Genomic DNA, 27,789 nt, shown 5'->3' on the forward strand with positions numbered 1-27,789 from the left:
CAATATTACGCTGAGACAATCACACACACACACACACACACACACACACACACAGGAAAATACTCCATGTATCTGCAGATGGCACTACCATTTAGTGCCTCTACAAAACATACAAGCCATGCTGATACACAAAAAGTACCAATCATTGACATACTATAAGCTAGAGCAGTGATCTTCCCTTGAGTGTGTAAATAACCCCCCCCCCCCCCCCCCCCCCCCCCGTAGGTGAGCCATCACCCCCCAGCAGCATCTCACCATGTGATTTCTCAGCGAGGCTGGACCCTCTGGCAGGAAATCACCATAGCCAGCAAGTTTCGTGGCAAATACCTCTCCATAATGCCTCTGGGTGAGTTGCTGTATATTCAGCATGTACTGAGCACTGTCAACACACACTCTATGCAAATAAAGGTCTCATGACTGTGTACAGTGGCCTCTAATTATAGGGACAGTGAAGCATGTCTTCTTCTTTTGGCTCTATACTCCAAAAGTTTGGATTTGACATCAAACAATGACTGTGAGGTTAAATTGCAGACTTTTTATCCACATCGGGTGAACCGTTTAGAAATGACAGCACTTTTTGTATGTAGTCCCCCCATTTTAGGGGGGCAAAAGTATTGGGACAAATTCACTTACAGTACCAGTCAAAAGTTTGGACACACCTACTCATCCCAGGGTTTTTCTTTATTTTTTCTATTTTCTACATTGTAGAATAATAGTGAAGACATCAAAATGATGAAATAACACATATGGAATCATGTAGTAACCAAAAAAGTGTTAAACAAATCAAAATATATTTTATATTTGAGATTCTTCAAAGTAGCCACCCTTTGCCTTGATGACAGCTTTGCACACTCTTGGCATTCTCTCAACCAGCTTCATGAGGTAGTCACCTGAAATGCATTTCAATTAACAGGTGTGTCTTGTTAAAAGTTCATTTGTGGAATTTCTTTCCTTAATACGTTTGAGCCAATCAATTATGTTGTGACAAGGTAGGGGTGGTATACAGAAGAGCGCCCTATTTGGTAGAAGACCAAGTCCATATTATGGCACGAGCAGCTCAAATAAGCAAAGAGAAACGACAGTCCATCATTACTTTAAGACATGAAGGTCAGTCAATCCTGAAAATGTCAAGAACTTTGAAAGTTTCTTCAAGTGCAGTTGCAAAAACCATCAAGCGCTATGATGAAACTGGCTCTCATGAGGACCACCACAGGAAAGGAAGACCCAGAGTTACCTCTGCTGCAGAGAATAAGTTCATTAGAGTTACCAGCCTCAGAAATTGCAGCCCAAATAAATGCTTCACAGAGTTCAAGTAACAGACACATCTCAACATCAATTGTTCAGAGGAGACTGCATGAATCAGGCCTTCCTGGTCAAATCGCTGCAAAGAAACCACTATGAAAGGACACCAATAAGAAGAAGAGACTTGCTTGGGCCAAGAAACACAAGCAATGGACATTAGACCGGTGGAAATCTGTCCTTTGGTCTGATGAGTCCAAATTGTATATTTTTGGTTCCAACCGCCGTGTCTTTGTGAGACGGAGAGTAGGTGACCGGATGATCTCAGCATGTGTGGTTCCCACCGTGAAGCATGGAGGAGGAGGTGTGATGGTGTGGGGAAGCTTTGCTGGTGACACTGTTGGGGATTGATTTATTTAGAATTCAAGGCACACTTAACCTCTCTCGGGTATGTGGGACGATTTCGTCCCACCTACGTAACAGCTACTGAAATTCCAGTGGCGCGATTTTTGAATCGTTAGAAATACTATTACTTCAATTTCTCAAACATATGACTATTTTACAGCTATTTAAAGACAAGAATCTCGTTAATCTAACCCCACTGTCCGATTTCAAAAAGGCTTTACAACGAAAGCAAAACATTAGATTATGTCAGCAGAGTGCCCAGCCAGAAATAATCAGACACCCATTTTTCAAGCTAGCATATAATGTCACATAAACCCAAACCACAGCTAAATGCAGCACTAACCTTTGATAATCTTCATCAGATGACACACCTAGGACATTGTGTTATACAATACATGCATGTCTGTTCAATCAAGTTCATATTTATATCAAAAAACAGCTTTTTGCATTAGCATGTGACGTTCAGAAAAAGCATAACCCCCGCAAACTTCCGGAGAATTTACTAACAGTTTGCTAAATTACTCACGATAAACGTTCACAAAAAGCATAACAATTATTTTAAGAATTATAGATACATTACTCCTCTATGCACTCGATATGTCCGATTTTAAAATAGCTTTTCGGATGAAGCACATTTTACAATAATCTAAGTACATAGCCCGACATTACAGGGCTAGCTATTTAGATACCCACCCAGGTCAGCTTCCACCAAAATCACATTTCCTATAAGAAAAATGTTCTTACCTTGCTTGTTCTTCATCAGAATACACTGCCAGGACTTCTACTTCAATAACAAATGTTGGTTTGGTCCCAAATAATCCATCGTTATATCCAAACAGCGACGTTTTGTTCGTGAGTTCTAGAATGCTTCTTCACGGTCTCGCGCATGGCGCATTGGCGTGTCAAAAATGTCTAAATATTCCATTACCGTACTTCGAAGCATGTCAACCGCTGTTTAAAACCAATTTTTATGCCATTCAACTCGTAGATTAGTGATAATATTCCGACCGGGAGTATGCATTGAGCCTAAACAGCCGAATAAAATTTCTCCTCAGAAGCGACTCATGCACGCGCATCATTCAAAGGTCCTCTGATCCGCCACTTACCAAAGGCGATAATGTGTTTCAGCCTGAGGCTCCCTCGTAAACCTTCAGGTTTTTCGCGGGCTCTGAGAGCCTATTGGAGCCCTGGGAATTGTCACGTTACAGCTAAGATCCTTACTTTTCAATAAAAAGATGCAAGACGCACGACTCCTTGTCAGACAGGGTACTTCCTGCTTGAAACCTTGTCAGGTTTTTGCCTGCCATAGGAGTTCTGTTATACTCACAGACACCATTCAAACAGTTTTAGAAAATTCAGAGTGTTTTCTATCCAAACCTGAACAATAATATGCATATTCTAGCTTCTGAGTTGGTGTAGGAGGCAGTTAAAAATGGGAACATATTTTTTCCAAAATTCTCAATACTGCCCCCTAGCCCAGACAGGTTAACAAGCATGGCTACCACAGCATTCTGCAGCAATACGCCATCCCATCTGGTTTGCGCTTAGTGGGACTATAATTTGTTTTTCAACAGGACAATGACCCAACAGATATCCAGGCTGTGTAAGGGCTATTTTACCAAGAAGGAGAGTGATGGAGTGCTGCATCAGATGACCTGGCCTCCACATCACCCGACCTCAACCCAATTGAGATGGTTTGGGATGAGTTGGACCGCAGAGTGAAGGAAAAGCAGACAAATGGTTATTACATGATTCCAAAATAAAGAAAACCCTTGAATGAGTAGGTGTGTCCAAACTTTTGACTGGTACTGTGTATGTATATTAAAGTAGAAAAAAGTTAAGTATTTGGTCCCATATTCATAGCATGCAATGACTACATCAAGCTTGTGACTCTGCACATTTGTTGGATGCATTTGCTGTTTATGGTTGTGTTTCAATTTATTTTGTGCCCAATAGAAATTAATGGTAAATAATGTATTGTGTCATTTTGGAGTCACTTTTATTGTAAATAAGTATATCATATATTTCTAAACACTTCTACATGAATGTGGATGCTACCATGATTACAGATAATCCTGAATGAATCGTGAATAATGATGAGTGAGGAATATATACCGGTAGATGCACAAATATCATACCCCCTCCAAAACGCTCATCTCCCCTGTTATTGTGATGGTGAGAGGTATGATATTTGTGCGTCTGTAACTTCCTCACTCATCATTATTCACCCGTATGGATGGGAATACACAAGAATTTAAGCTGCCAACCTGCACTAACCTCATAGTCCTTGTATGATTTCAAATCCAAAACTTTTGGAGTATAGAGTCAAAAGAAGAAAAGTTGCTTTACTGTCCCGATAATTACAGAGGACACTGTATATATGTTTATAGGTGGGAACACCGGGATCTCTCTGTAGGTCAGGCCTTTGAAACCCAGGCAACCTCAGCATCACCTCTGTCCTCCCATTCCCTCCCACTCACTCACTAAACCATAGATGGAGACCAGTGTGAAAATGAATCTAATGGCGCCTGTGACAGATGCATAAACTCTGGCTGTGCCCATGGGTCTCTAAGACCCTGATAAATGAGAGATGAATAGATCCCATGGATTTGATTGATACATATCCTATAACATGAAGCCGTGTTATCCATTTGAACTATATGTTTATTGTAATCCTAGTGAGATTTAAGTGAGTAAAGTAAATCAACAGACAGAGTCCCTGCCTCTCTCTCTCAGCCACCCCTGTGTTATCAGGCCAGGTCTTTGCAGGTTGGACTGACCTTGTTTAAAAATGACTCAAAATAAGAACCAGAATATCAACCACAATACATGTTGCCTTGTTACGGTGTTGTCACTCTTCCTCTGACTGCATTTCATCCCCTCCACTCCATCTCTCGATTATATCTCAATGTTCTCTCCTTTTTTGGCCTTTCCCCTCTCTCCCCAGGTGCCATTCACCTGCAGTTCCACTCCAGTGGGAACCATTATGTTTGGAGGAAGGTAACCTCCACCGTGCACAACATCATCGTGGGCAAGCTGTGGATTGACCAGGTCTGTCTACTAACTACATCATAGCTCTTCTCCCTCCTCCTCCCATGTTCGTTCCTGTCCATGTCTCTCTCCTTCACTCCTCTTGTGTCCTCATTGTCTGACCCTGTGTGTGTCTGATTCAGTCAATATCCATGTGTCCTGTATGTCAGCCCTCCATGTGTAAGAGGTATCTATCATCTAATGTTTCCTATTTTCATCCTGTAGCTGTTTGTAATGTAATCCAGGCTGGTGGAGTGAGTGTTGTGTGGAGGCAGAGGTCAATGGCAACAGAACAGCACACGAATAAGCCTGTTTGTGGTCTCTGATGGTTTCTCTGCCTTTCATTTCTACTAACACCCTCCCCTCTCTCTGTGATGACTCAGTTACAGTCTGTAACTGTCTGTCTGTTGGTCTGTCACATCATCTGTCTGTAGTACTACTCTGTACTATGTACCAGCCCCTCACTGGAATAGGAGGAGGAGGAAGACAGGGGTCAGGGAATAAACTCTAGCGAGCATATGATAGAATTTGGCACACTCACAAACACCCTCTCATTAGCAGTCCCTAAAGCACACCTTAGTGTCAATTATATAGAGCGTCCTAGTAGAATCTCATTACGTCCCTGAGGGGGATGAATGTAAAGACACTGTTCTGATACAGCTGTGGAATGTTCTGATGATGACTCATCGGTTGTTTCTGATTGCTATTGATGCTAACCAGAAATTCTCCCTCCTATTCCACCCGCCTCTTTTCTCTTCCATCCCATTCTATCCTCCCTTTTCCCTCTCTCTCTCTCATTCTCTCTCTCTCTCGGGGCAGTCAGGGGACATTGAGATAGTCAACCACAGGACCAAGGAGACGTGCCAGCTCAAGTTCTCACCCTACAGCTATTTCTCCAGGGAAGTCCCACGCAAGGTACATGTCACCACCGTCACAAACCTCTAATCAGCACTGGCTGAAACCTGACCGTGGCATGATGAGCTCATAGGCTCGGCTGTCACACTGTTGTGTGCTGCCCCCTGCTGGACAATACAAGTGAATATATCATTTTTGAATGGACTATTCTTTCAAAATAGTTGTTGATAATGAACTATAGTGAGGGATATTGTATTCATTTCTACAAACGGAATGATACATTTCCTGTGTGTGTGTGTTGTCCAGGTGACAGGGGTGGTGTCAGACAGTGGAGGGCAGGCCCACTACATCCTGTCTGGCACGTGGGACGATAAGATCGAGAGCTCCAAGATCGTCCAGAGCAGCAAAGGGGGCAGCGGCTCCGAGGGCAAGCAGAAGACCGTCTACCAGACCCTGTCCCCCAAACTACTGTGGAAGAAATACCCTCTCCCGTAAGCACTGCCCAGCCTCACGCAGTAAAACACTACAGCAGATAACACAGATCACCATCTAATCCAACACAACAACAAAGATTACTACATTATAGAGCACAGATCAACCTAACCGCTCTCTTCTATCTCCCACCCACCTTCTCTCTCTCTCTCTCTCTCTCTCTCTCTCTCTCTCTCTCTATTCTCTATTCTCTCTCTCTCTCTCTATTCTCTATTCTCTCTCTCTCTCTCTCTCTCTCTCTCTCTCTCTCTCTCTCTCTCTCTGTCTGTTAGGGATAATGCTGAGAACATGTACTTCTTCTCGGCGCTGGCGCTGACGTTGAATGAGCCGGAGGATGGGGTGGGGCTGACGGACAGCCGGCTGAGACCGGACCAGAGGCTGATGGAGGCGGGGAGATGGGACGAGGCCAACTCTGAGAAACAAAGACTAGAAGAGAAACAGAGAGCTGTGAGGAGGAGGAGAGAGGCAGAGGCCACAGATGCACTTGATGACGGTAAGACACAGTGAGGGAGGGAGGGAGGGAGGGAGGGAGGTAGGGAGGGTGGGAGGGAGGGTCGGTGGAGAGTTGACAGAGAGAATAACTGATAGAGAGAAAGGAGCAGGGTAGAAAGGGAAAGGCCTTTATTAAGTCCAATAACTTTGAATCATTCCTCCCGTCCCCTGATCTTTATGTAAATGCTATGACAAGAACAGTATTACCTGGAGTGAGACAGATGAGAATTGAAGGTGAAGAGCTAATGGAGGCTACTGGGGGAGGGGGGTGGGGTGGGGGGGTACAGAGAGGAAACAGCAGAGCAGACACTTCTCATCCTGGTTACATTGTTAATGTCCAGTGTTCTGTGTAGCTGTGGGACCTTGGCTGTATTTTGATGTACCCATGACGCGTCTCTCTTTTCCTCCCTCTGTTGGTGGTCAGAGTGTGATTATGAGGACTCTGGTGAGTGGGGGTTGCCTTGTGTCCCCCCGTTGTGCATCACCCTCTCCCCCACACCACCATCTTTTTTGTGTTGACCCTCCCCTCTGTGGCCTGCTAAAGGCAGCGTTCCAGGTTGTCTTTTTGTGTCTGAGATTACTATATCATATTAATGTGGCCCAGAGACCTTAAACACTTCTCCAGATGTTTAGCGTGTCTGGATCATCCAGGTCTGTGCAGCACCACTGCAATAAAGACAGCCTGGAACTGGAAGGGATCCTTTATATGAGGTCTGCATGCTGACTGACTCCCTAGTACCCACTCTTCCAGACTATGACCCAGGAAAAAGCCACTCAGTCTTTTTCCTGCTGCCATGCGCCTCTTTCATTCAGACTTGACTTGGCCCTCCTACGGCTGTACTGTTTCTGAGCCAGAGAAACAGATATAGAGGTGTGTGTAATGTGTGGGAGTGACCTGACAGTAGCCCACTGTATAAGTGACGCTTGTGTCTCTTCCCCCAGGTCGGGAGTACGAGGGCTTCCAGCCACAGTGGTTCCACAAGAGGACGAACGCCATCACTGGAGAGACAAACTTTGTGTACAAGGGTGGATACTGGGAGGCTAAGGACAGTCAGGACTGGAGTATGTGCACTGAAATCTTCTAAGCCTCGACCACACCCATCCTACCCCCTCACTGGACTCACCCAGGCCCATGAGACTGCTCTACCGCTGGCCCTGGAGGAAGAGGGGTCTGGGTGTGGACCTCAGTGTGCAACTGTGTACGTTTCACACACTCACAATACAGTTTACCTCCCCACGTACACACACACTTCATCTGTTTTACAGAGTCAAAGGAGAGAAGGGGCCTTCTATAGGTTCTCCCTGACAACATAGCACTTAGCTGTGTGGGGGTGTGAGAGAGAGGAGAGATTGAATACCATAGGAAATGGACCCAATAGAGATGTCCAAAATAATCAGGTGCTCCACACACGCTACCCACAATGCACTATTCCTCTGCTCAGCACATCGTTTTTTTCTGGGTTTTAATGATTAAATAGCAACCCATCTAAATCAGTTCTGCTCTCCTCCACTTTATACTGGGATGGGATGAAGTCTATCCTCTCTAACAGACAAACCGACAAACAAAAAGAAGGCCACAGAAGTTTATAGAAAGACAGTATACTTTAAAAGGATGGACATTTATTTTGATTAGTAACTGGTATCGGAAAGTGCAGGTAGGCAGTAGGCACAGACTCCAACGCTTGAATTAATTCTTCATCTATCTCCGTCTGCCTGGTAAAGAACTCTGTTCTTTTCTCCATTGCAGGAGGAACCAGGTTTAGACCTGCGTATAACCATATTGAGCTCAGACCGTAACCAACGTGGTTTGACAACCAGAGTACTTTTCCAAACACAAACTAGGTATATTGTGATACCTCCCAAACACAATCACACTTCCACTCCACTGGTAATTGAAGCTTTGTCTATTGAGGTAAATCAGTACTTTTCTTTGTGGGTTTCCACAGCTTAATGCATATCCGTGTTGATGTTGAGGAGACTCCAGCCTGGCCACTGCACACTCACCTAGTCCTTTGGTGCTTAACCATAGAAACACATACACTTCTATTGTGCAGTGAGTCATTTAAAGGATATAAATGGCATTGTAGCTAGAACCTGCACACCAATTACCTGTCCCAAAAACAGATCCATCATCACACACATGAATATCTAGGCAGAGTGTGAATTCTACACCACAGTGTATAGTTCTACAGCCTACATGATAGATCAGAGCCTGTAGTTGTATTCCTACAGAACTGGCTGATGTTGCTATAGCTCTGAAGGAGGCCCATGGTGGCTACTGACAGTATATTGGCATCTTACCACAGACAGCATGCTCCTCAGGCCTCCCATAGCACACCACTGTTCAGCCAGGGAGGGCTGCTAGTGGAGACACTGGCTCCCAGGCACTGACCCAGGTTCACCTGAGCATAAACCTAGTCCTAACTCCTAGTGTTGAAGAGCTGTGGACAGGCGGATCTGGGATCAGCTGGTGGAGGCACTGTCAGTCTTTTGCCTTTAAGAACTGATTTGTGCACTACATGTCTTAGGTGACAGGATTCTTGACAAAGTGTTAGTATATTTTGTAATTACTGTTAGGAATGTAGTATTTGGGCTGGAAGTATTGTACCCACTGTCTGGCCTTTTGTGTGAATATTTTGTGATAACAAGATAATAACAAGACAATAATATGATTATAAAACAGAGTTCTAATAATAATCGGAACAATAAGTAATGTTTATAGTTGAAATCTGAAGTTTTAATGAAAATGTACTGTTACTGTACCTTTTAATTTAAATGTATCCAGGCAGTTAGAAGTTGATTCTAACTACCACCCACGGGTTTGGTTGCAGATTTAATGTTTTGTATTAATAGAGACTTACTCTCACACTGAAAATTATTTTTATACAAAGTTCTTGATATTGGCATATTGTTTACTTGGTTTAGATTTGCAGTTCACAAACAAGCAACCACCTCCGACGGTGCCCCTGATGTGGCCCATAAGGTTTCTGAGGTCAGTTGTTACAGAGATCTGGTATGTGCTCTGGAAGGAAGTGGAAGACACACAGAATACCTTCCTCAGCCCAACATATCTGTCTGGAGGGCTAGAGGGGTTGCTGGGGGTACATACAAACTAGAAAATACTCATCAAGCAACTGCTGAATGTAATGTGAACCAGGAAAATGTGAGTTTCAACTGTGAGATAATAATTATCCCCCAATCACTTTCATGCTCCCAACTGTTTTTCATTTGAACTCAGAGTAACCCTCCTCCACCGGAAGCCTATAATATAAAGTCTCAACGGGCCAGAGAATTAGGTTGTTACAAGCACATTCTGACCAGGCACTTACTCTCTTTAACCCCATGAACAACAGCCTCCATTTTCTGCACTATTTATGTTTGGTTCCAGTCTATCTACTTTGTACCCATGACCTTTCAGCAGACACACAGGCACTTATACATTAGTCACATAACCATAACACACTCACACATGTATAAGTACTGACCACATTGGCGAGAACAGTACATTATTAGTGGAAGATATCAAGGGGTACAGCAGGATGACATGGTTCCCCACGTTGGAATGAACTCTCACTATTCTGGACCCAATCACAGTAAGGGGTTTTATATATTGTAAATGTGTCATTGTGTAGACAATACTACAACGGCATGTACAGTATTACTGGGCGAGAAACAGTATTGAAATGTGGGGAAGAAAGAGTATGATGTGCAGGGCAAGTATAACTTTTTTCTCAATCATCAACTCCTTACAGATTTAGTTTAATATATTGGGTTTGAAATAGAATGAGTTTTATATATGAATATACATATATTATATTTTGAATGATAATAAACACATCATACATTTTAATCATTTATTTTGATTATCCAAATGACGTGACCTCAAAGATGGGTGGGTGTGGGTTGCTAGGCGCCCCAGCCAGGGCCTGTGTAAGAGACTAGTAGCAATAGTGGTGATATTTTGATTATTTATTCATTCATGACACTTGTTGGGGTAAAGAAGATGTTCATCTCTGCTCTGTGCAGAAAGGAAAAACTGAACAACCAAAGTGTCTGTGCAGTGTACTGTAGCCTAAAAGACTCTTTACCTGCCTTCCTAATGACATCTTTTTCATTTTACCCACACTTAATCCAGTATGGTTTGATTTACCCAACAACACTTAATCCAGTATGGTTTGATTTACCCAACAACACTTAATCCAGTATGGTTTGATTTACCCAACAACACTTTTTCAATATTTTTATTTTTTAAATTGAACCTTTATTTAACTAGGCAAGACAGTTATTAAGAACAAATTCTTATTTACAATGACGGCCTACACCAGCCAAACCCAGACGACACTGGGCCAAATGTGCACCGCCCTATGGGACTCCCAATCACAGCCTGGAATCAAACCAGGGTGTCTGTAGTGACGCCTCTTGCACTGAGATGCAGTGCCTTAGACCACTGCGCCACTCAGGAGCCCAAAATACAGTATGGTTTGATTTACCCAACAACACTTAATCCAGTATGGTTTGATTTACCCAACAACACTTAATCCAGTATGGTTTGATTTACCCAACAACACTTAATCCAGTATGGTTTGATTTACCCAACAACACTTAATCCAGTGTGGTTTGATTTACCCAACAACACTTAATCCCGTATGGTTTGATTTACCCAACAACACTTAATCCAGTATGGTTTGATTACCCAGCAACACTTAATCCAGTATGGTTTGATTTACCCAACAACACTTAATCCAGTATGGTTTGATTTAGCTTTAATATCTATGCTTTGTTTTTCTTTTCTTCTCATCATGGGCGCCATTGTCTTTCATTTACATACTGTATTCGTATATATGCGCAAGAAGTGTCTGTATCGCAGATATACATGTGTCTTTTGTTTTGTGCTGCTCTGAGGCAGGACTATAGTAATGAAGACCTGGTCATACCTGGTCTGAATTAAACCCTGCTGCACAGTGGACTCTGTGCTGTTTGGACTCGTTCTAACACAGTGAGAGCCTATGTGACCCGTATCACTACTAAGGACCTGGTACTGAAGGAGTGGGTGGAAGGACGGAGGTGAGCGGGTCCGGCCTTACCATACTCACTTCAACCTCACTCACACACGCTCATATTCCACACACACTATCTCACACATATGCACCTCTGTTCTGGTCTAACTGCAACCGGGGTTGGTCTTCTTTTATAATTGTTTTTTCTCCCTTAATTTATACACATGTAACATTGTCTTCAAAAGAAAGACACAATGACAAACATGAGATAATAAAGGTGTTTCTGTTGAAACTGGATGTGCGTCTGTTCAATGTTAGCTTTGTGTAGTTTAGCATTACAGAGTGATTGAAATGTAAAGGTGATGTTAACGCTTTATCCACCGTAAACACAGCACATTTCGGCACAATCCGGATATCTATCGCGGAATCTGTAAACTTCCGCTTTAAAGATTGAATTGAGCCCTTAGGTTACTTAGCCGTAATAAACGTGCAGCTAGCTGTACAAAATAAAGTTCGGATAGCCGAGGAATGAAATAATGTAGCTTAAAACACTAAAATGAAGTCTTTGCAGAGCAGTGGCGCTCCGACTCCCGCTGTTATCGCCAGAGGGGGAAGCTTGCTGTGATGTGCGCCTCGCCGGGTCGCCCAGTTTCAACAGTTCTTATTATACCGTTTGAACGGCTTGGCTTAGACCCGGGTGGGGGAGCACTGTTTGAAGGTTGCTTGGAAACCCAAGCAATGCTTCTGTCAATCAAGTCAAACTGGAAAGGAGTCTACCAACTTTGTTTCATACCATTCAGAAAGTAAGTCTCGAATTTATGGTTACATTTAAACAATGAGAAGAAACCATTTATGCTGCTTATGTTTTAACAATATGGGCTTCCTGGCTGTGTAGTGTAAATGTGAAATGTAAAGCTATCGAGAAATGTTGTATATGTCACATTATAGTCTTATTTGCGCGTTATGCACACTGTTCAATCAAATGCACAAATGCATTGACTTTTCATTGGAGTGCATGAATTCTAATGGAACCACCATCAAATTAACTCAGAGCTGGATGCTTTATCAGATGTGTTTTTTTTAACAGTCTTGAAACATTGGAATTTGTAATGCTGTTTCCAAATTGTAAGCCTACAGGACAGCTTTCCTACTCGGTCAGTGGAAGGAATTCCACAATCACTGTAAACTACAAAGTGTAGGTTAGCATGTGAGCTGGCCATAGTGTCAGCAGAATGTATTGTCAAGAAAGGTCAGCAGCCTTAAGGCCCCCAGTCAAAGGCTCTGGGTTTCCAGAGCAACCCATAACCAACAACAACCCCCACTCACCACCACCAACATCACTTTGCTGTTAGGTATTCGAGAATGTTGTCTGTATTTCTGAGTGTGTTTTACAGGAAATGGCCGATGGCAGTTTTGAAGGGGCAGAAAGAGATGCTGCAGAAAACACAGATGAGCTTCTTTACACTGGTCAGATAATGTCCTATCTAGGACTATAGATACTTTAGACTGAATTCCTCTACCTGTCTTTCTTCCTACTCATTCTCGTTCCTTCTCTTCTCTCTGGACTAAACCGTTTCCTGTTCCCTATATACCCTCTGCTCACTCAGACCTGGATGAAGACAGCAATGCCCCTCTGCCACAGGATCACTGTGACCTCCTCCTAGATGCCATCGATGCCCAGCTGAGCCGCCTGCAGGTCAGTGTGCTGCAGCCATCCTCAGGGTTTCACAGGGTTCCAGACTCGTAATCCTCTTTTTGTTTAGTTTGTCTTAAAGGCAGAGTGCAGTCAAAAATGTGATTTTTTTTTTTCCCCCCTGTGTTTCCACACTATGAGGTTGGAATAATATTGTGAAATTGTGAAAATTATGACAATGCCTTTTTAGTGTAACAGCTGTTTGAAAAGACTGCCTGAAATTTCAGCCAGTTTTGGTAGGATGGAGTTTTGGATAAATGACAATAGACACAATGAGGAAGAGTTCCAAACCTCTCAGCCCAACAGCTAGCAAAATTCTTGCTTGAGAAATTGCTCTGCTAAGAAGACATTTTTGTTCATTTTTGACCATTTTTATTGAAATCAATCACAGTAAGGTACTGAATAGTTACCCATAAATGATTTGATATTGAGAAAAACGTCTGCATTGGACCGTTAAAAGTTGTACCATTATGAGTATCTAAATGTTCACAGGTGCAGAGCCATAGCCATGGGATTGAAGGTATCTCCAGAAAACATGATTGCCTCAATACAGGTATGTTGTTGTATGTAGTTTAATTTACTACAGCACATCTTGAGTGATACTTTTTGTCTAATAGTAACTCTCTAGTATTTTAACATCTTTATTGCTCTCATGCTCTGTTTATTATAGCTCACCTTAGCAGTAGCCAGTCTGTGAGCAGGGATACAGGACTGGGAAGTACCATCCCCACTAACGACACCCCCATCTCTTGTCTTGACTTGGTACGCTCTGAGACCAGGGACCTGTCTTCAGGTGAGAATGTTACATGCAGTGTCCTCTTCAACTTGTCCCAATCCAGTCCTTACAGCCATTATAACTTGATCCCTTTTAGAGTGTGAGGATTCTGGAATGATCAAGAATAATTTGCCAGAACTGAGCAACCAATACTGCAGCATTACCATTAAGGAGAGAACCCTCAGAAAAAGGACTACTGGATATTAGAACTCACTGTCCTTTACAGAGACTCTTCTACCATGTCCCTCACCCTCACCCTACCCACATCACATGACCCAGCCTCTCTACCCTTCACTGACCTGGACCTTGGATGTCTCTCACCCCTCTCCCCTCTGCTCTCCCCTCAGAGAAGAGCTCAGGAGAACGGGTGGACCCTGCCGATCAGGAGGAAGAGCAGAGGACAGTTGAAGTGATGAAAGAGGAAGAGGAGGGTGTAGAGTCCCGGAGGGAGCAGTGTCACTGGAGGCTGGAGAGGCTGTTGGGGCCTTATGCCTGTGGAGGAGGAGGGTTAGCAGGAGAGCTGTGCCCCCCTCCAGACAGTGTCTGCACAGAGGACTTTGCCATGCGCTTCCGGGAGGAGATGGTGGTGAGGCTGCCAGACAGGACCAAACAGAGACTGGCCAGAGACTGGAGTAACAGCCTGGGACAGTCCTTTGGAGATGAAGAGGCTGAAAGGACAGCATCAAAGCAAGCAGGTGGTCTCACTGCTGCTGGGGGAGAGGTTGTGGATAGAGGCATGGGTTATACAGAGCTTCCCCATCACATGGACAAGCAAGGCCAGGAGAGACAGACTCATCACAGGCATGGAGAGAGGAGAACTAGCTGGAGTGGAAACCTAGGGGCCAGTGAGAGCCACACAAGAGCACCACAGAGGCTTAGTGGTCTTAGCAGGAGTGAACGCTGTCTTCACTCTCTAGTGACTCCACCAGGGGGTGATAGACAGCTGTCAGTAGAGACATGTTCACAGTCCTTTGGGTTACCCCAGCCTGCCACAGGTGAGAGGGCTGACATCCTCCTGCGGTGGGTCTGGTGTCAGAGTTGGCAGTAGTCATCTGAGGGGAAAGGGGACAGTACTCATAGAAGTTAGTCTTATACTGTAAGGCCTCTCACTTATTTTGTTCCTGCATTATAATACTGATGCTTCTGTCTGTTTCCACTGGTTCCAGTGTCAGTGCCTGGTCCTCCCAACACTAGCAGTGTTCGTACAGGGGTTCTCATTGAGGCCTGTTCCAGTCTGGAGCCTGAGGGAACCAAGGAGAACAGGAACCACACTGCTAGAACCACCACCAGACACCTGGCAGGTACTCTACTCTTTCAGCTCATACACTCTACCCATGGCATCATGTTAAGGATAGTTGAAGCAAAAGAAGTCAGCCGTCTCTAACAGTAACTGCAGCCTCTTCGTGTCTTCCCCAGGAGTGCCTGTGTGGAATTTTGACACAGTGACCATCGACAGTGACCTGGACTCAGTACGCACAGAGAAGGTCTGGCAACACATCCACAGCAGGCCAGGTGAGAGGCAGGAGCTAGGGGCTATGACCACCATTCAGAAGGAAAATGAAGTAGTTCACATTATTAAGATCTGTCTTACGTCACCATAGGATACCTCTCAGCCATTCAGTCTGTCAGCCACATGGATGGTCTCGACACTGACCAGAGTGACTATGACATACCCACTCTGGAGCCAAGGAATCTGAAGTTTACTCCATGTAAGACTTTCAGGACTAGGCCTGATTATTGAATGATATTATGCCACTAACTACACAATAACCCAATGTGAAAGTATATTTCTTTGTTTGTTTGTCCTGTGCTTGTGAAGCACTGAGAGCTAGCAATGGAAATGTGACCAATGACAGTCTACCTCTTCGTAAAGCACGCAAAAGCAGAAGAGACACTCACAGGTAGCCTTCACTGAATCAACAAAATGATGCGACGTCAGTCTCCAATACAATCTGACTAGCCATTCTTTGTTTCATATCCTTCACTATTGTATCTGTCATCAGGTATGTGCTCTCTGTGGATGATGATGATGAGGACACAGACGAGGGCTGTGTCCGTTGGTGGAGGAGACGTAGGCCTGACAAGGACACAGTGGGACGTGTGTGTACGGTGAGAAGTGGTACAATAACCAACGATAACTCCTGTGGCAGACAGTGAGGCTTTATGTCTATTGACTCTTAGTTATGGGGAAAGCCATCTGTTGATTGATATGCTTGTTAACCCTTGTTCACTCCATATGAGCAGCTATTCTCCAAATGAGATGTGTAAAAACAGGCCTCCTGATACTTTGTCTCTCAAACCCCTGACTCCACTCAGCAGAGGCCTGGGGGTCGTCTGGAGGAGGTGAGGTCAGACTGGCTACAGATGGAGGAGGAGCTGGCTACCCTCAGACAGGTGAGATTCTTCTCACTCTACTCACCTCTCCTGATATTTCCTGACATTCAAGTGTTATGCTAAGGATATGTGAGTTTTGTGTCTTGTTGTCTGTGTGTAGTTATCTTTGTTTGTGTTTTAGGACTGTGAGAAGGAGGAGAAGAGACTGAGGATGAAGAGAGCTCAGCTGTGTGAGACTGAACTGTCCCTCACTGACCTTCTTCAGAAAAGAAAAGTACAAGACAATACCTTCCATATTGTGACGAGTTCCTTGTCCTGTGAATCCATGACAACGGCTAACACTGAGATGTTCTGTGTCCCAGCATGCCATGCAGGAGTGGGAGCAGCTGCGTGCTGGGGCGGAGCAGATGGAAAGGGAGGGGAGGAGTCTGGAGGCCAGCCTGAGCGACAGCAAGGCAGAAGCAGACAGCACCAGGTATCCACATAATCAATCCTGATACTACACTGTATCTCTTTAAACAGAATACAGTTTGCCAACACAATACTATTAGGAATAGCTTGTACTGTCTACAATACCTATTCTACACTCACCTCTATACTGTCCATTGCTGATTAGGCGGTATTCACAGTGATGTATTGAGTGTATTGTAGTTGTCAGCTGCGCCGGCTGCAGAGGCAGAGGGACTCCTGTTTGCAGGAGGTCAGGGATCTGAAGGAGGAGCTGGCTGCTCTATGTAAACACAGAACTGCCTTAACGGATGGGACCTGCATGGACAGGGTAACACATGCTTTATCTAGCCGGCTTGACACCCCCCCCCCCCCCCCTATTACAATCAAATTATTGAATTATTACAATTTCATGCCCTCTCTCCCCCCTACCTCCTTTCCCACTGTCTCAGAGAGTGACCAGTGTCAGTATGTCTGTCCTTGAGAGAGAGGAGTTGGACAGACAGCTGAACAGTGCCAAGACAGAGCTGTTTTCCGAGCAGCGGTGCTCTAGACTCAAACTGGACTCTATGCAAGAGGTACAGCATTCGACTGGTGCTCAGAACATGTTACAGTGACAGTCACTGCTTTGAATGTGTTTGAATTTGTCTCTCTGCATGTGTGTCAGAAGTTGGACGAAGCTCACGAGGAGCTCCAGCGTGTAACAGAGGAGGAGAAGTTACTGAGGGACAGGTGTGCATGTCTGGAGGAGAAACACAGACTGAAACAGGAGGAGGAGAAGGTACCGTCTACACCTGTCTACCGTGTTATTACCCTTTCTCATAACCACCCCTCTGACCCTCTATCTGTATTAAGATCTCAGTCTATCGCCCTCTCCCATCCTCTGTCTCGCAGGCAGTGGAGGTGCAGGTGTGTGAGCTACAGAAAGAGCTGGGGGAGAGTGAGAGCAGGGTGGAGAGGATAGTAGCCCAGAAGGAGTTGCAGCTGCTGGCGTTCCAGGAGGAGAGGAGTGCCTTGCAGGCAGAGAGAGATGGGCTCCAGGGGGAGCTCCGGAGCCTGAGGAAGCTGCACAGCATCTCCCTGAGAGAGACCCAGGAGCAGGCAACCACGCAGACGGTGTGTGGGCTGGGTAATCTCTGGTACACAGTGTCGATGGATGAGTCAGCTTGACTGTGCGTGTGAATGTCCGAATTCCATCTTATACCAGCTCTCGCCCATTATAAATGTGGGTAACTCACAGTGTGCATGATAGCGTGAAAGCATATGTAGTTAAATGTGTATGTGTGCAGTATGTAAGGGGTGGTTTTGTTTGTCTCCTTTAGCAGCGAGAGCTGGAGCAGCTGAAGAAAGAGTTGGCTTTGTCTCATGATAAACATATCCAGCAGGTGAGAGGCTCCGTCAACTGGGTTTATTTAACATTAACAAAGATCCCCATATTTCCTTTATGTTCTATCAGATTCAAACATTTATGTTGTTCTTGCTGCTGTGTGTCCAGACTCATATTCAAGCTGAAGAAGAGAAAACTGTTTCTCTCAGAGAACAGGCCCTGTCTCACACACAGCACATTGAGTCCATACAGAGCTGCATCCAGGTCTGTATCTCAGGCTGTCCTATCCTCTGAAAGAATCACACCATACTGTTCCTGGGTCAGTTTCACAGTTTCCTTTGCAGATGAAGGAGAAGGAGTGGTGGAAGCTGAGGGAGGCTCTTAAGGAGCAGAAGGAGGTGATGAGGAGGCGAGAGGAGGAGCTGTGTGCGGAAGCTCAGGAGATGGTATATACTCCTACTTCCTCTGTCTCCTTTTCTGTCAGATGTAATGTAAAACAAATGTGATAACAGTACCTGTTCTCTACCTTAGATGCACAGCACCATAGAGCGTGAGAGGAAGAAATGGGCAGTAGAGAAAGAAGCGGCTCTACAGTTGCAGTGTGGGATACTGGAGGACCAAGGCCGGGAGGCTCTGGAGAGAATGAGGGGAGAGACTGAGAGAGAGAAGAGGAATTCCTTGGCTCTTCAAAGCAAAGTGGTAGAACTGCAGACAGTAAGCAGAACCAAGATAGGGCAGGAGGTAGCCTAGCAGTTAGTGGTGGGCCAGTAACCGGCAGGTTGTAGTTCGAATACCCGAGCCGACAAGGTGAAAAAGGCACTTAACCCTAATTGCTCCAGGTTCACTGTTGATAGTGGCAGACCATGACCCCTCTCCGATGGTGACTCAGGGGGAGTTGAAATATGCAAAACTACACATTTCCAATTCATACTTGAACATATGTGAAATAGAGATGTCATTCCTCTCTCCCTCCCCTCTCAGAAAGTGCAGGAGCTGGAAAGTGAGGGCCTTGTGCAGCAGAGTGAGCAGGCGTCTGCTCTCGCTACAATGCGTAGGTCCCTGAGAGAGAAGCACCAGGTTGAGCTACAGAAACTGCGCAGGCACATGGAACAGGTGATGACAGACCTTATAAACTAGCATCTGGAGACGACTACATACAACATACAGTGTATAGTTTCCAGCAGGGGCGCAACTTTGGTTTTAGAAGTGGGGGGAACATAATTCTTCTTATTATTATTTGTATTTGTTTTATCCGGTCAGATAAACACTCCAAACAGCCTACCAGACCGCTCGGAGGCGTTTGCATGGTCCTAAAGCACACCGTTGCCTTGTTGTGTATCACATTCCAATGATAAAACTGGGGGAGACAAAAAAGCAATTTCAGAATGTGGGGTGGGGTGGGGGGGGATGTCCCCCCCAATCCCCAGTGAAAGTTGCACCCCTGGTTTCCAGTGTATGTTTGACATGGTGAACTGACTGGGCTGTGGTCGTAGGAGGGTGAGAGGGAAGCGTTGAGGCTGGAGCAGGTTGTCCAACAAGCGGAGGAGGAGGCTGGTAGACTGCAGGTGCTGCTGGGGGAGAGGGAGCACAGCCACAAGCAGGCCACAGCCAGGCTGGAGCAGCAGCACAGACACTGGGCCCAGGAGATGGGGGCAGAGTGTCAGCATCTTCAGCATCTGCTGGAACACAGTGGGGCCGTAGGGAGCTCCCTTCAGGTCCCACACAGGTACTCTCTCACACAGACACAAACACACACACTCATATTCTCTCTCGTACACATACAGAAGCACACATTTCATTATCAGCATATGCATTTGGATATAATACTGGGTATTCTAATATATTGGTGCTGTGCTGCAGTCCTACGGTGGCCCAGGTAGTCCAAACCCTGCAGGCCCTCAGAGAGCAGTTGCAGCAGTCAATCAGCCAACTACAGCAGGAGCTTGACTTACAGAGACGCAGCACTCAGCAGCTGAGCCGGGACAAAGTGTGTTCAGGACAAACTCACTCAAATACACACAAACGCACACAGATACAGCACATATAAACATGCTTACACTTCTGTTGCGTTACACATGCTGTTAAGAATCACATTGGTGTGCTTTAGGAGCGTGAGTTCCGTATTCAGAGGGAACAGATGGAGACGGAGAGAGAGCAGGCTCTGGACTCACTGAAGGAGACACTCATTCAGGTATGGATCTCACTGTCACACACACACACACACACACACACACACAGAGTGTACAGTCATATATTAACGCTGCAGGAGCACATTGAGGAGCTGAGCGATCTGCAGCAGGCCCAGGTGCGGGAGGAAGGAGACGAGACAGGAGGTTTGGCTGCGTCGCTGCGCAGGCAGCTGCAGGCCAAAGACCAGGAACTGCGCCGGGTGCAGAGGAGCATGGGACAGTGGAAGGAGCAGACCACGGCGCGCCTGGCACGCAAGTTTGAGGAGGAGCTGACAGCCGAACTGGAGCGGTATGTAGCGTACAATCCCACACTATTTACACAGAGTAGACTTTTAAAACTTTACTCACTTTTGGCCCTCATCCTTATTTTTTTCTGATGAAGATGTTCAGGCTTTGAAAAGGTTGTATCATTAACTGACTTTGGGAAGTGTTCTGTTGTGTTCAGTGTTTTCACTTTTGCCACTCAACAGGTGCAAGGCAAAGTTGTTAAAGGGGAGGTAACTGATTCTACCATTTTGAGACAGCATGTCTAGAGACTAAGCCTAGAGTCTAACTCACTAATTAGTCGTCCCATTCTTCTTACAAATCATCATCATCATCATCATCTCACTGTAGAGCAGTTCTGTTCAGTAGTTTGTACACTGTAGAGCAGTTCTGTTCAGTAGTTTGTACACTGTAGAGCAGTTCTGTTCAGTAGTTTGTACACTGTTAGCACTGATGTGTTTATACAGTGTCATTAACCATCAAAGTTGCACATTAGTTATGCTCTGTCAGGAGAAGATATTTCCTACAGACTATCTATAATATCTGGGTATGTTTGTGTTGCAGAAAGGCACCTAAGGCACAAGAGGAGAAGCAGAGGAAGCTGGAGAAACTGGAAGGGGAGATGAGACGCATTACTGGGGTAACCATCACCATATAAGACCTGCGGGAGCCTGAGCATGAAGCTACTCCAACAAGTTTTTTTGTGCTTCATTTACTGGTTGTTGGTTAAGGCTGGGGTTAACAGAATGTGCAGTTAAAGTAAGGGTTAAGGTTAGCACTGTAGGGCAAAAAGTGTGACATTTTTATTATTCAGTTGGATAAAAGTATTATTTTGAGGTGGGTAAACTGATTGTTTACTTTAAGGCCTAGATTCAATCAGATCAAGCATAGCTGATGTTTTGGCAGATTGAGGTGTCAAATCGGTAAGTGGCTGCTCATGGTCATTGTCACAAAGCCACACCCGTCCCACTCACGTTAGAAGTTCAGAACGAGAGTGTGGGCTATATAGAAATAATAACTCTCAAATTAAAGATCGTTAAACGAAATAATGAGGATTTCTATCGGCCTAATCAAGGTGTAGGTTAAATCACACATTCCAGTGTTCGAACTTGTAAACATGGCTGCATGGGATTCCTACTAATGTGAATCCGTGGCAATGTCCGCGATAGGTATAACGCCGGGAGCCGCTTGTGGATTTGACAGGTCCACCTCAGACACGGTCAAAACACAGCTATGTGGGTGTTGGCTAACGCAAATCTGATTGAATCTAGCCCTAAATTAGATAAACATTATTTTGAGTTGGATTAAATTATTATTAAATTAATCAATCAGTTTATTCAAAAATAATAACTACAGAAATCAAAATAATTTCATCCAATTCAAATGACCAAACTCTAATTAATCAATAAGCCTAACCCTAGAAATAGCCCTAACCCTAAACTTAACCTTACCTTCATGTCCACACCCCTCCAGCTTGGAATGCAATTCTCATCAAATGAATGGGAAGTCTGAAATACGGGACAAATGTAAATAAGTCAGGACACCAGAAAGGGGCTGAAATACAGTACTGCCCTGAGAATAATTTGACATCTGGTAACCATAGAGGCTACTTTATGGCCTAGATTGAATCTCTCCTTCTCTTCTCCTTTGTCTGTCTCTAATCCCCAACCGTTTGCTCTCCTCTCCCATCTCCCTGTCTCCTGTTAGGAATGCACTGACTCTGGAGTTCAGCAATCAGCCTCCTCTTCCTCCCTCCACATTGGGGAACCGCCTACCTCCCCCAGGTCCTCAGACCTGGCCTCCTTCAAGCTACTGCGTCACCTCCAGAGCCGGGTCAAACAGCTCCGTGCTGAGAACCAGGCCCATGCCTGCAGCCCCTCTCAATTGGGCAGGACCCCTCTGGGCAGGGCCCCAACGGAGCTGGCTGGGTCCTACCTGGAGACGGTGAGTTCCACCTGCCAATTGAGTGGGCAGGCAATGACATCCTCTGTCCTACTAATAGTAATAATAATAGTATTTGGGGTCCTGATTTAAATTAAGTGCTACTTACAAAGGCTTCATAAAGCATTCATAAAGTCTTCATAAACACTACATAAATGAGCCACAAACGATCTATAACCATATGTCATGCTCTGTAAAGGATTCATAAATGTGGCATAACTCTGTGGCATAACCACCAATGGCAAATGTGACATAACCCACTATGCCACACATGACATAAACCAGTGCTTATTCAAAGCTTTATAAATAATATTAAATTGAGGCTTCATAAAGCATCTCCAACCATGTCATACTCTAAAATATTTCTAGGAGGGCCCAACCTCTTTCCCTCTTGGGTGTATAGCCAATATTGGACCTTACCCCAACCTTCCTCAAAATGCTATGCTGCAGGATGACACATGCTCCATAAAGTGCAGTCATGGTAGTCACATTACACCAGGCACAACTTACTTTGATGAAAGCCCCCAACAAAAGGAAATGGAAAGTGGCTTTCTTCTGGGACCAAGTTACATCTTCCTCAGTACACAAACATGCACAGTCACACACAACAATATAACTTGAGCCATACTGTGCGCTGCTGGACTCAGTCAGGTCTTTGTCACATTCACCCTCTCCCGCTGAAAGATCAACCACAGAGAGTCCAGGTTGTATTCAAGGGCTAGATTCTATCAGATCCGCGCTAGCCGACACCTGGTTGTTTTGGCGGTGTCGGAGGTGGAACTGCGTTAGAGCTGTCAAATCCACAAGCTGCTCCCTGTATTATACCTGAAGCGGACATTGCCATTGGCTGCACAGAGTCGAATTAAGATAAATCCCCTGCAGCCTTGTTTACAAGTTTAAAAACTGGAATGTGAGATCTACACCTCGATTAGGCTGATCCTCATTATTTAGGGCGACAGGTAGCCTAGCGGTTAGAGTATTGGGCCAGTAAGTGAGAAATCTGTGAAAAGTCTTTCGATGTGCCCTTGGCAAGGCACTTAACCCTAATTTGCTCCAGGAGCGCTGTACTACTATGGCTAACCCTGTAAAACAACACCTTTCAATGCACCTATCTGGTGTGTGACAATTAGTTTTTTTTATTTCCTCGTTATTTTGTTTAATGATTTTCAATTTGAGTGTCATTAGTTCTATATAGTCTATACTTTCCCGTTCTGAACTTAACGCGAGGGGGACGGGTGTGGCTTTGTGACAATGACGAGCAGTCGCTCACCAATTTGACAGCTCTAACACAGTTACACCTCCGACACAGCCAAAACACTGTCTGCTATCGCGGGTTAATGCTTCATCTGATTTGAATTTAGGCCTAAGCCCTGGTCTCATGGGAACAGAAAAGGAATACCTGGTTGTTATCCCAAACTTGGCTCTGACACACACTTTGCTGGTCCATCAACCCATCCAAATACCCCTCACACCCTGTGGATCATGAGAGAACCTTCGTAAAATGGCAGAATGTTTGTAACATATTTATTGACACTCAGGGATCGTCAACTGGCAGCCCGCAGGCTAAATTCAGCCTATGGACGATTTTAATTCTGTTACTCATTTTAATTCTGTGATTTTAATTCTGTGAAAAAAGTATAACCCAGCGACATTTGTGGCTTTTCAAGCATGAACTGCTCGTTTCAAGTCATGCCAAAACATCTCAATTGGGATTAGGTCTAGACTTCCAGAAACAGACTCCTGGGATTAGGTTTAGACTTCACATTTGTTGCTTTTTAGCCATTTTCATGTAGACTTGATTGTGGATCATTGTCTTGCTGCACGACACAGCAATGTTTCAGCTCACAGACGGATGGCCTGACATTCTCCTGTATAATTCTGATAATAGAATGAACCATGAATTCTGCTCTAAGGCAAGTTGTCCAGGTCCTGAGTCAGAAAAGCTTCCCAAACCATCACACCACCACCACCATGTTTGACCGTTGGTATGAGGTTCTTACTGTGGAAGGCAGTGTTTGGTTTTCGCCAGATATAATGGGACCCATCTCATCCAAAAAGTTATACTTTTCTCTCATCTCTCAAAAGAACATTTTTTCAAGAGTCTTGATGATCATCCTGCTTCCAGGTGCTTTTTGGCAAACATGTCTGTACATTATGTCTGTACATAAATGCTTTATATCATATGACGCTGTACTTACTTTTATTCATAACACCTACATAAGGCTTAATGTCGTAAACATTGTTAGGCCGCCCATCATAGAAACGTTTTACGAGTATGACATGACAAGGTTATGGGTCTATAATCTATAGATTGTCTCATCTAGCTTTGTGAAGCCTTTATTAAGCAGTGCTTATGTCACTCTTTAAAATGTTTAATGCTTATAATAATGATATTCCATTATTTGACAAAGTGGGTTGTCACATTTGCCATGGGTGGTTATGCCACACAGTTATGTCACATTTATGAATCCTTTATAGAGCATGACATACGGTAATAGATTTTGACCCATTTATATAGTGCTTATGAAGCCCTTATTTGGTCTGTCATATCTGGTCAAACCAGTGGTGTAAAAGGGTCTGTACAAACACAAGTCTCAATGTCAACAATGAAGAGGCGACTCCGGGATGCTGGCCTTCTAGGCAGAGTTGCAAAGAAAATGACATATCTAAGACTGGCCAATAAAAATATAAGATTAAGATGGGTAAAAGAACACTCACTGGACAGAGGAACTCTGTCTAGAAGGCCAGCATCCCGGAGTTGCCTCTTCACTGTTGACGTTGAGACTGGTGTTTTGCGGGTACTATTTAATGAAGCTGCCAGTTGAGGAGTCTGTTACTCAAACTAGACACTCTAATGTACTAGCCCTCTTGCTCAGTTGTGCACCGGGGCCCCCAACTCCTCTTTCTATTCTGGTTAGAGCCAGTTTGCGCTGTTCTGTGAAGGGAGTAGTACACAGGGTTGTACGAGATATTCAGTTTCTTGGCAATTTCTCAAATGGAATAGCCTTCATTTCTCAGAACAAGAATAGACTGACGAGTTTCAGAAGAAAGTTCTTTGTTTCTGGCCATTTTGAGGCTGTAATCGAACCCACAAATGCTGATGCTCCAGAGAGTCTAAAGAAGGCCAGTTTTATTGCTTTTTTAATCAGAACAAGTTTTCAGCTGTGCTAACATAATTGCAAAAGGGTTTTCTAATAATCAATCAACCTTTTAAAATGATAAACTTGGATTAGCTAGCACAACGTGCCATTGGAACACAGGAGTGATGGTTTCTGATAATGGGCCTCTGTACGCCTATGTAGATATTCCATAAAAAATCTGCCCTTTCCAGCGACAATATTCATTTACAACATGAACAATGTCTACACTGTATTTCTGATCAATTTGATGTTATTTTAAATGGACAAAAAAATCTGTTTTTCTTAAAAAAAAAAAAGAAGACATTTCTAAGTGACCCCAAACTTTTGAACGGTAGTATTTGTTTACTTTTACTCAAGTATGACAACTGTGTGCTTTTTCCATCACTGTGTAAAACATGCTTCAGTGTATCGTTGTGTTGGCATGGTTTATGATGTGTTACTATGGAGAAATAATGTGTGTGGTGGGTGACATTTTTGAAAAGTTGAAATGCAGTTTTAAAAGTATTCTCTGGAGTAATAGGTATATTCTATCTGTAATTCTTATCCAATCAGATCACACCATCCCAGGAATGCACTCAGTTTTGGAGTCGTTCCCGTTCCAGGACAGTACAGAAGGAAGGATTGTGAGCTTTGCCAGATGACGTGTGTGTGTGTTTGTAAAATGAATTACTGCAGGACAGCAATCTCAAATCATTTCAAGGTACTTGTGAAAAGGATGACACTACATGATGGGGTAAATGGCCTCAAGGTCAAAATGGGTTAAGTTGATGTTCTTCTGCCTTTGGAGGAATTAAGTTTTACTGCTAGGCTAAAGGTTGGGGACTGAGTGAATGTTTGATGAACCAACTGACATGTCTGCATAGTGCCTATTCCAGAGCTGTGACTCTTTAGGCAGTGGGATCAAGCTGAAATTAGGACCATTTGAAGAAGAAAGTAATCTTGTGTCAGTTTCTTTCTATGTTGCAACAGAGCTATTGTAATTATTATGCTCAATGTACACTCACAGGACAGTTTATTGGGTACACCCATCTAGTACCGGGTCGGACCCCCTTTGCCTCCAGAACAGCCTGAATTCTCTGGGTCCCGTTGGAAACGTTCCACAGGTATTTTGGTCCATGCTGAAGCAATGGCATCACGCAGTTGCTGTAGATTGAACGGCTGTACCATTGACAACAGGCAGGATGGGTCCATGGACTCATGCTACTTATGCCAAATCCTGACTCTGCCATCAGCATGACGCAACAGGAACCAGGATTTGTTGGACCAGGTAATGCTTTCCACTCCTCAGTTGTCCAGTGTTGGTGATCGTGTGTCCACTGGAGCAGCTTCTTCTTGTTTTTAGCTGATAGGAGTGGAACCTGGTGTGGTCGTCTGCTGCAATAGCCCATCCGTGAAAATGATCGTCAAGTTCTGCGTTCTGAGATGCCGTTCTGCACACCACTGTTGTACTGCGCCATTATTTGTCTGTTTGTGGCCCGCCTGTTAGCTTGCACAGTTCTTGCCATTCTCCTTCGACCTCTCATCAACGAGCTGTTTTCGCCCACAGGGCTGCCACTGACTGGATGTTAATTGTTTGTCGCACCATTCTTGGTAAACCATAGACCCTGTCGTGCCTGAATAGCCCAGGAGGGTGACCGTTTCTGAGATACTGGATCGTCCTGGCACGGACGTTCATACCACACTCCAAGTCGCTTATGTCACTGGTTTTTCTCCATTCTAACATTCAATTGAACAGTAACTGAATGCCTTGATGCATGTCTGCCTGCTTTATATACCAATCCACGGCCACGTGATCCATTTTCGTGAATGGGGTGGTGTACCTAATAAACTGGCTAGTGAGTGTATACTTCAGATTACATGATCGTTTTTATTTAGAAAGACATTTTGTTTGGAACTGGAATAAACTTTAACTATTTAACATCTGTGATGTTTTCATACTGTATGTACTGTTGTCCCTTTGGCATTAAAACATTGAACACCATAAGCAATAAAGAATTTATTTAGAAACAGATAAAGTTCAACTAGCCACTGTTTCTGTTAAGGTGCATATGAGAGGATACAATCAAAGTGTACAATGATGGTGAATTTTAGTACAGCCATTATTTTTCACATTATTGTAGGAAGACCAACATAGCCATCTTTCCTCCAAAGCAAACTTTCAGCAAACTT

At 44.3% G+C, this 27,789-nt stretch overlaps 2 protein-coding genes across 3 annotated transcripts in view; both read left to right on the plus strand.

Annotated features, from left to right (window-relative positions):
- Positions 1-11,798, plus strand: part of LOC115164447 (oxysterol-binding protein 2) — a 74,799-nt gene extending 63,001 nt beyond the window's left edge. For both annotated transcript variants that reach the window (XM_029716926.1, XM_029716928.1), the window contains 6 exons: positions 226-346; positions 4,592-4,695; positions 5,494-5,589; positions 5,836-6,020; positions 6,294-6,514; positions 7,456-11,798. In XM_029716926.1, the coding sequence (XP_029572786.1) occupies positions 226-346; positions 4,592-4,695; positions 5,494-5,589; positions 5,836-6,020; positions 6,294-6,514; positions 7,456-7,598 (870 nt within the window). In that variant the 3' untranslated portion in view covers positions 7,599-11,798. The remainder of the gene's footprint in view (positions 1-225; positions 347-4,591; positions 4,696-5,493; positions 5,590-5,835; positions 6,021-6,293; positions 6,515-7,455) is intronic.
- A 1,109-nt stretch (positions 11,799-12,907) lies between these two features.
- On the plus strand, positions 12,908-27,631 carry si:ch211-102c2.8 (trichohyalin). The gene is made up of 30 exons (XM_029716929.1): positions 12,908-12,977; positions 13,118-13,206; positions 13,696-13,756; positions 13,874-13,996; positions 14,326-14,973; positions 15,145-15,279; positions 15,395-15,490; positions 15,580-15,687; positions 15,798-15,879; positions 15,982-16,087; positions 16,295-16,372; positions 16,494-16,586; positions 16,675-16,787; positions 16,964-17,090; positions 17,212-17,337; positions 17,427-17,540; positions 17,654-17,875; positions 18,082-18,144; positions 18,255-18,350; positions 18,431-18,532; positions 18,618-18,800; positions 19,068-19,199; positions 19,580-19,812; positions 19,947-20,073; positions 20,194-20,277; positions 20,353-20,564; positions 20,746-20,772; positions 21,104-21,179; positions 22,247-22,483; positions 26,173-27,631. The coding sequence occupies exons 1-30, from the start codon at positions 12,908-12,910 to the stop codon at positions 26,245-26,247; spliced, it is 4,038 nt and encodes a 1,345-aa protein (XP_029572789.1). The 3' UTR covers positions 26,248-27,631.
- The last annotated feature ends 158 nt before the right edge of the window (positions 27,632-27,789 follow it).

The sequence above is a fragment of the Salmo trutta genome, chromosome 27 (assembly GCF_901001165.1).
Source record: "Salmo trutta chromosome 27, fSalTru1.1, whole genome shotgun sequence".
NCBI classification, from domain to species: domain Eukaryota; kingdom Metazoa; phylum Chordata; class Actinopteri; order Salmoniformes; family Salmonidae; genus Salmo; species Salmo trutta.

What these genes read in the sequence shown, in the direction of transcription:
- si:ch211-102c2.8 (XM_029716929.1), top strand. Translation starts at nt 12,908, where the DNA reads ATGGCCGATGGCAGTTTTGAAGGGGCAGAAAGAGATGCTGCAGAAAAC. An exon ending in GCAGAAGCAGACAGCACCAG is followed by an intron (nt 16,788 to 16,963) that starts GTATCCACATAA and finishes AGTGTATTGTAG; the next exon opens with TTGTCAGCTGCGCCGGCTGC. An exon ending in CCATACAGAGCTGCATCCAG is followed by an intron (nt 18,351 to 18,430) that starts GTCTGTATCTCA and finishes TTTCCTTTGCAG; the next exon opens with ATGAAGGAGAAGGAGTGGTG.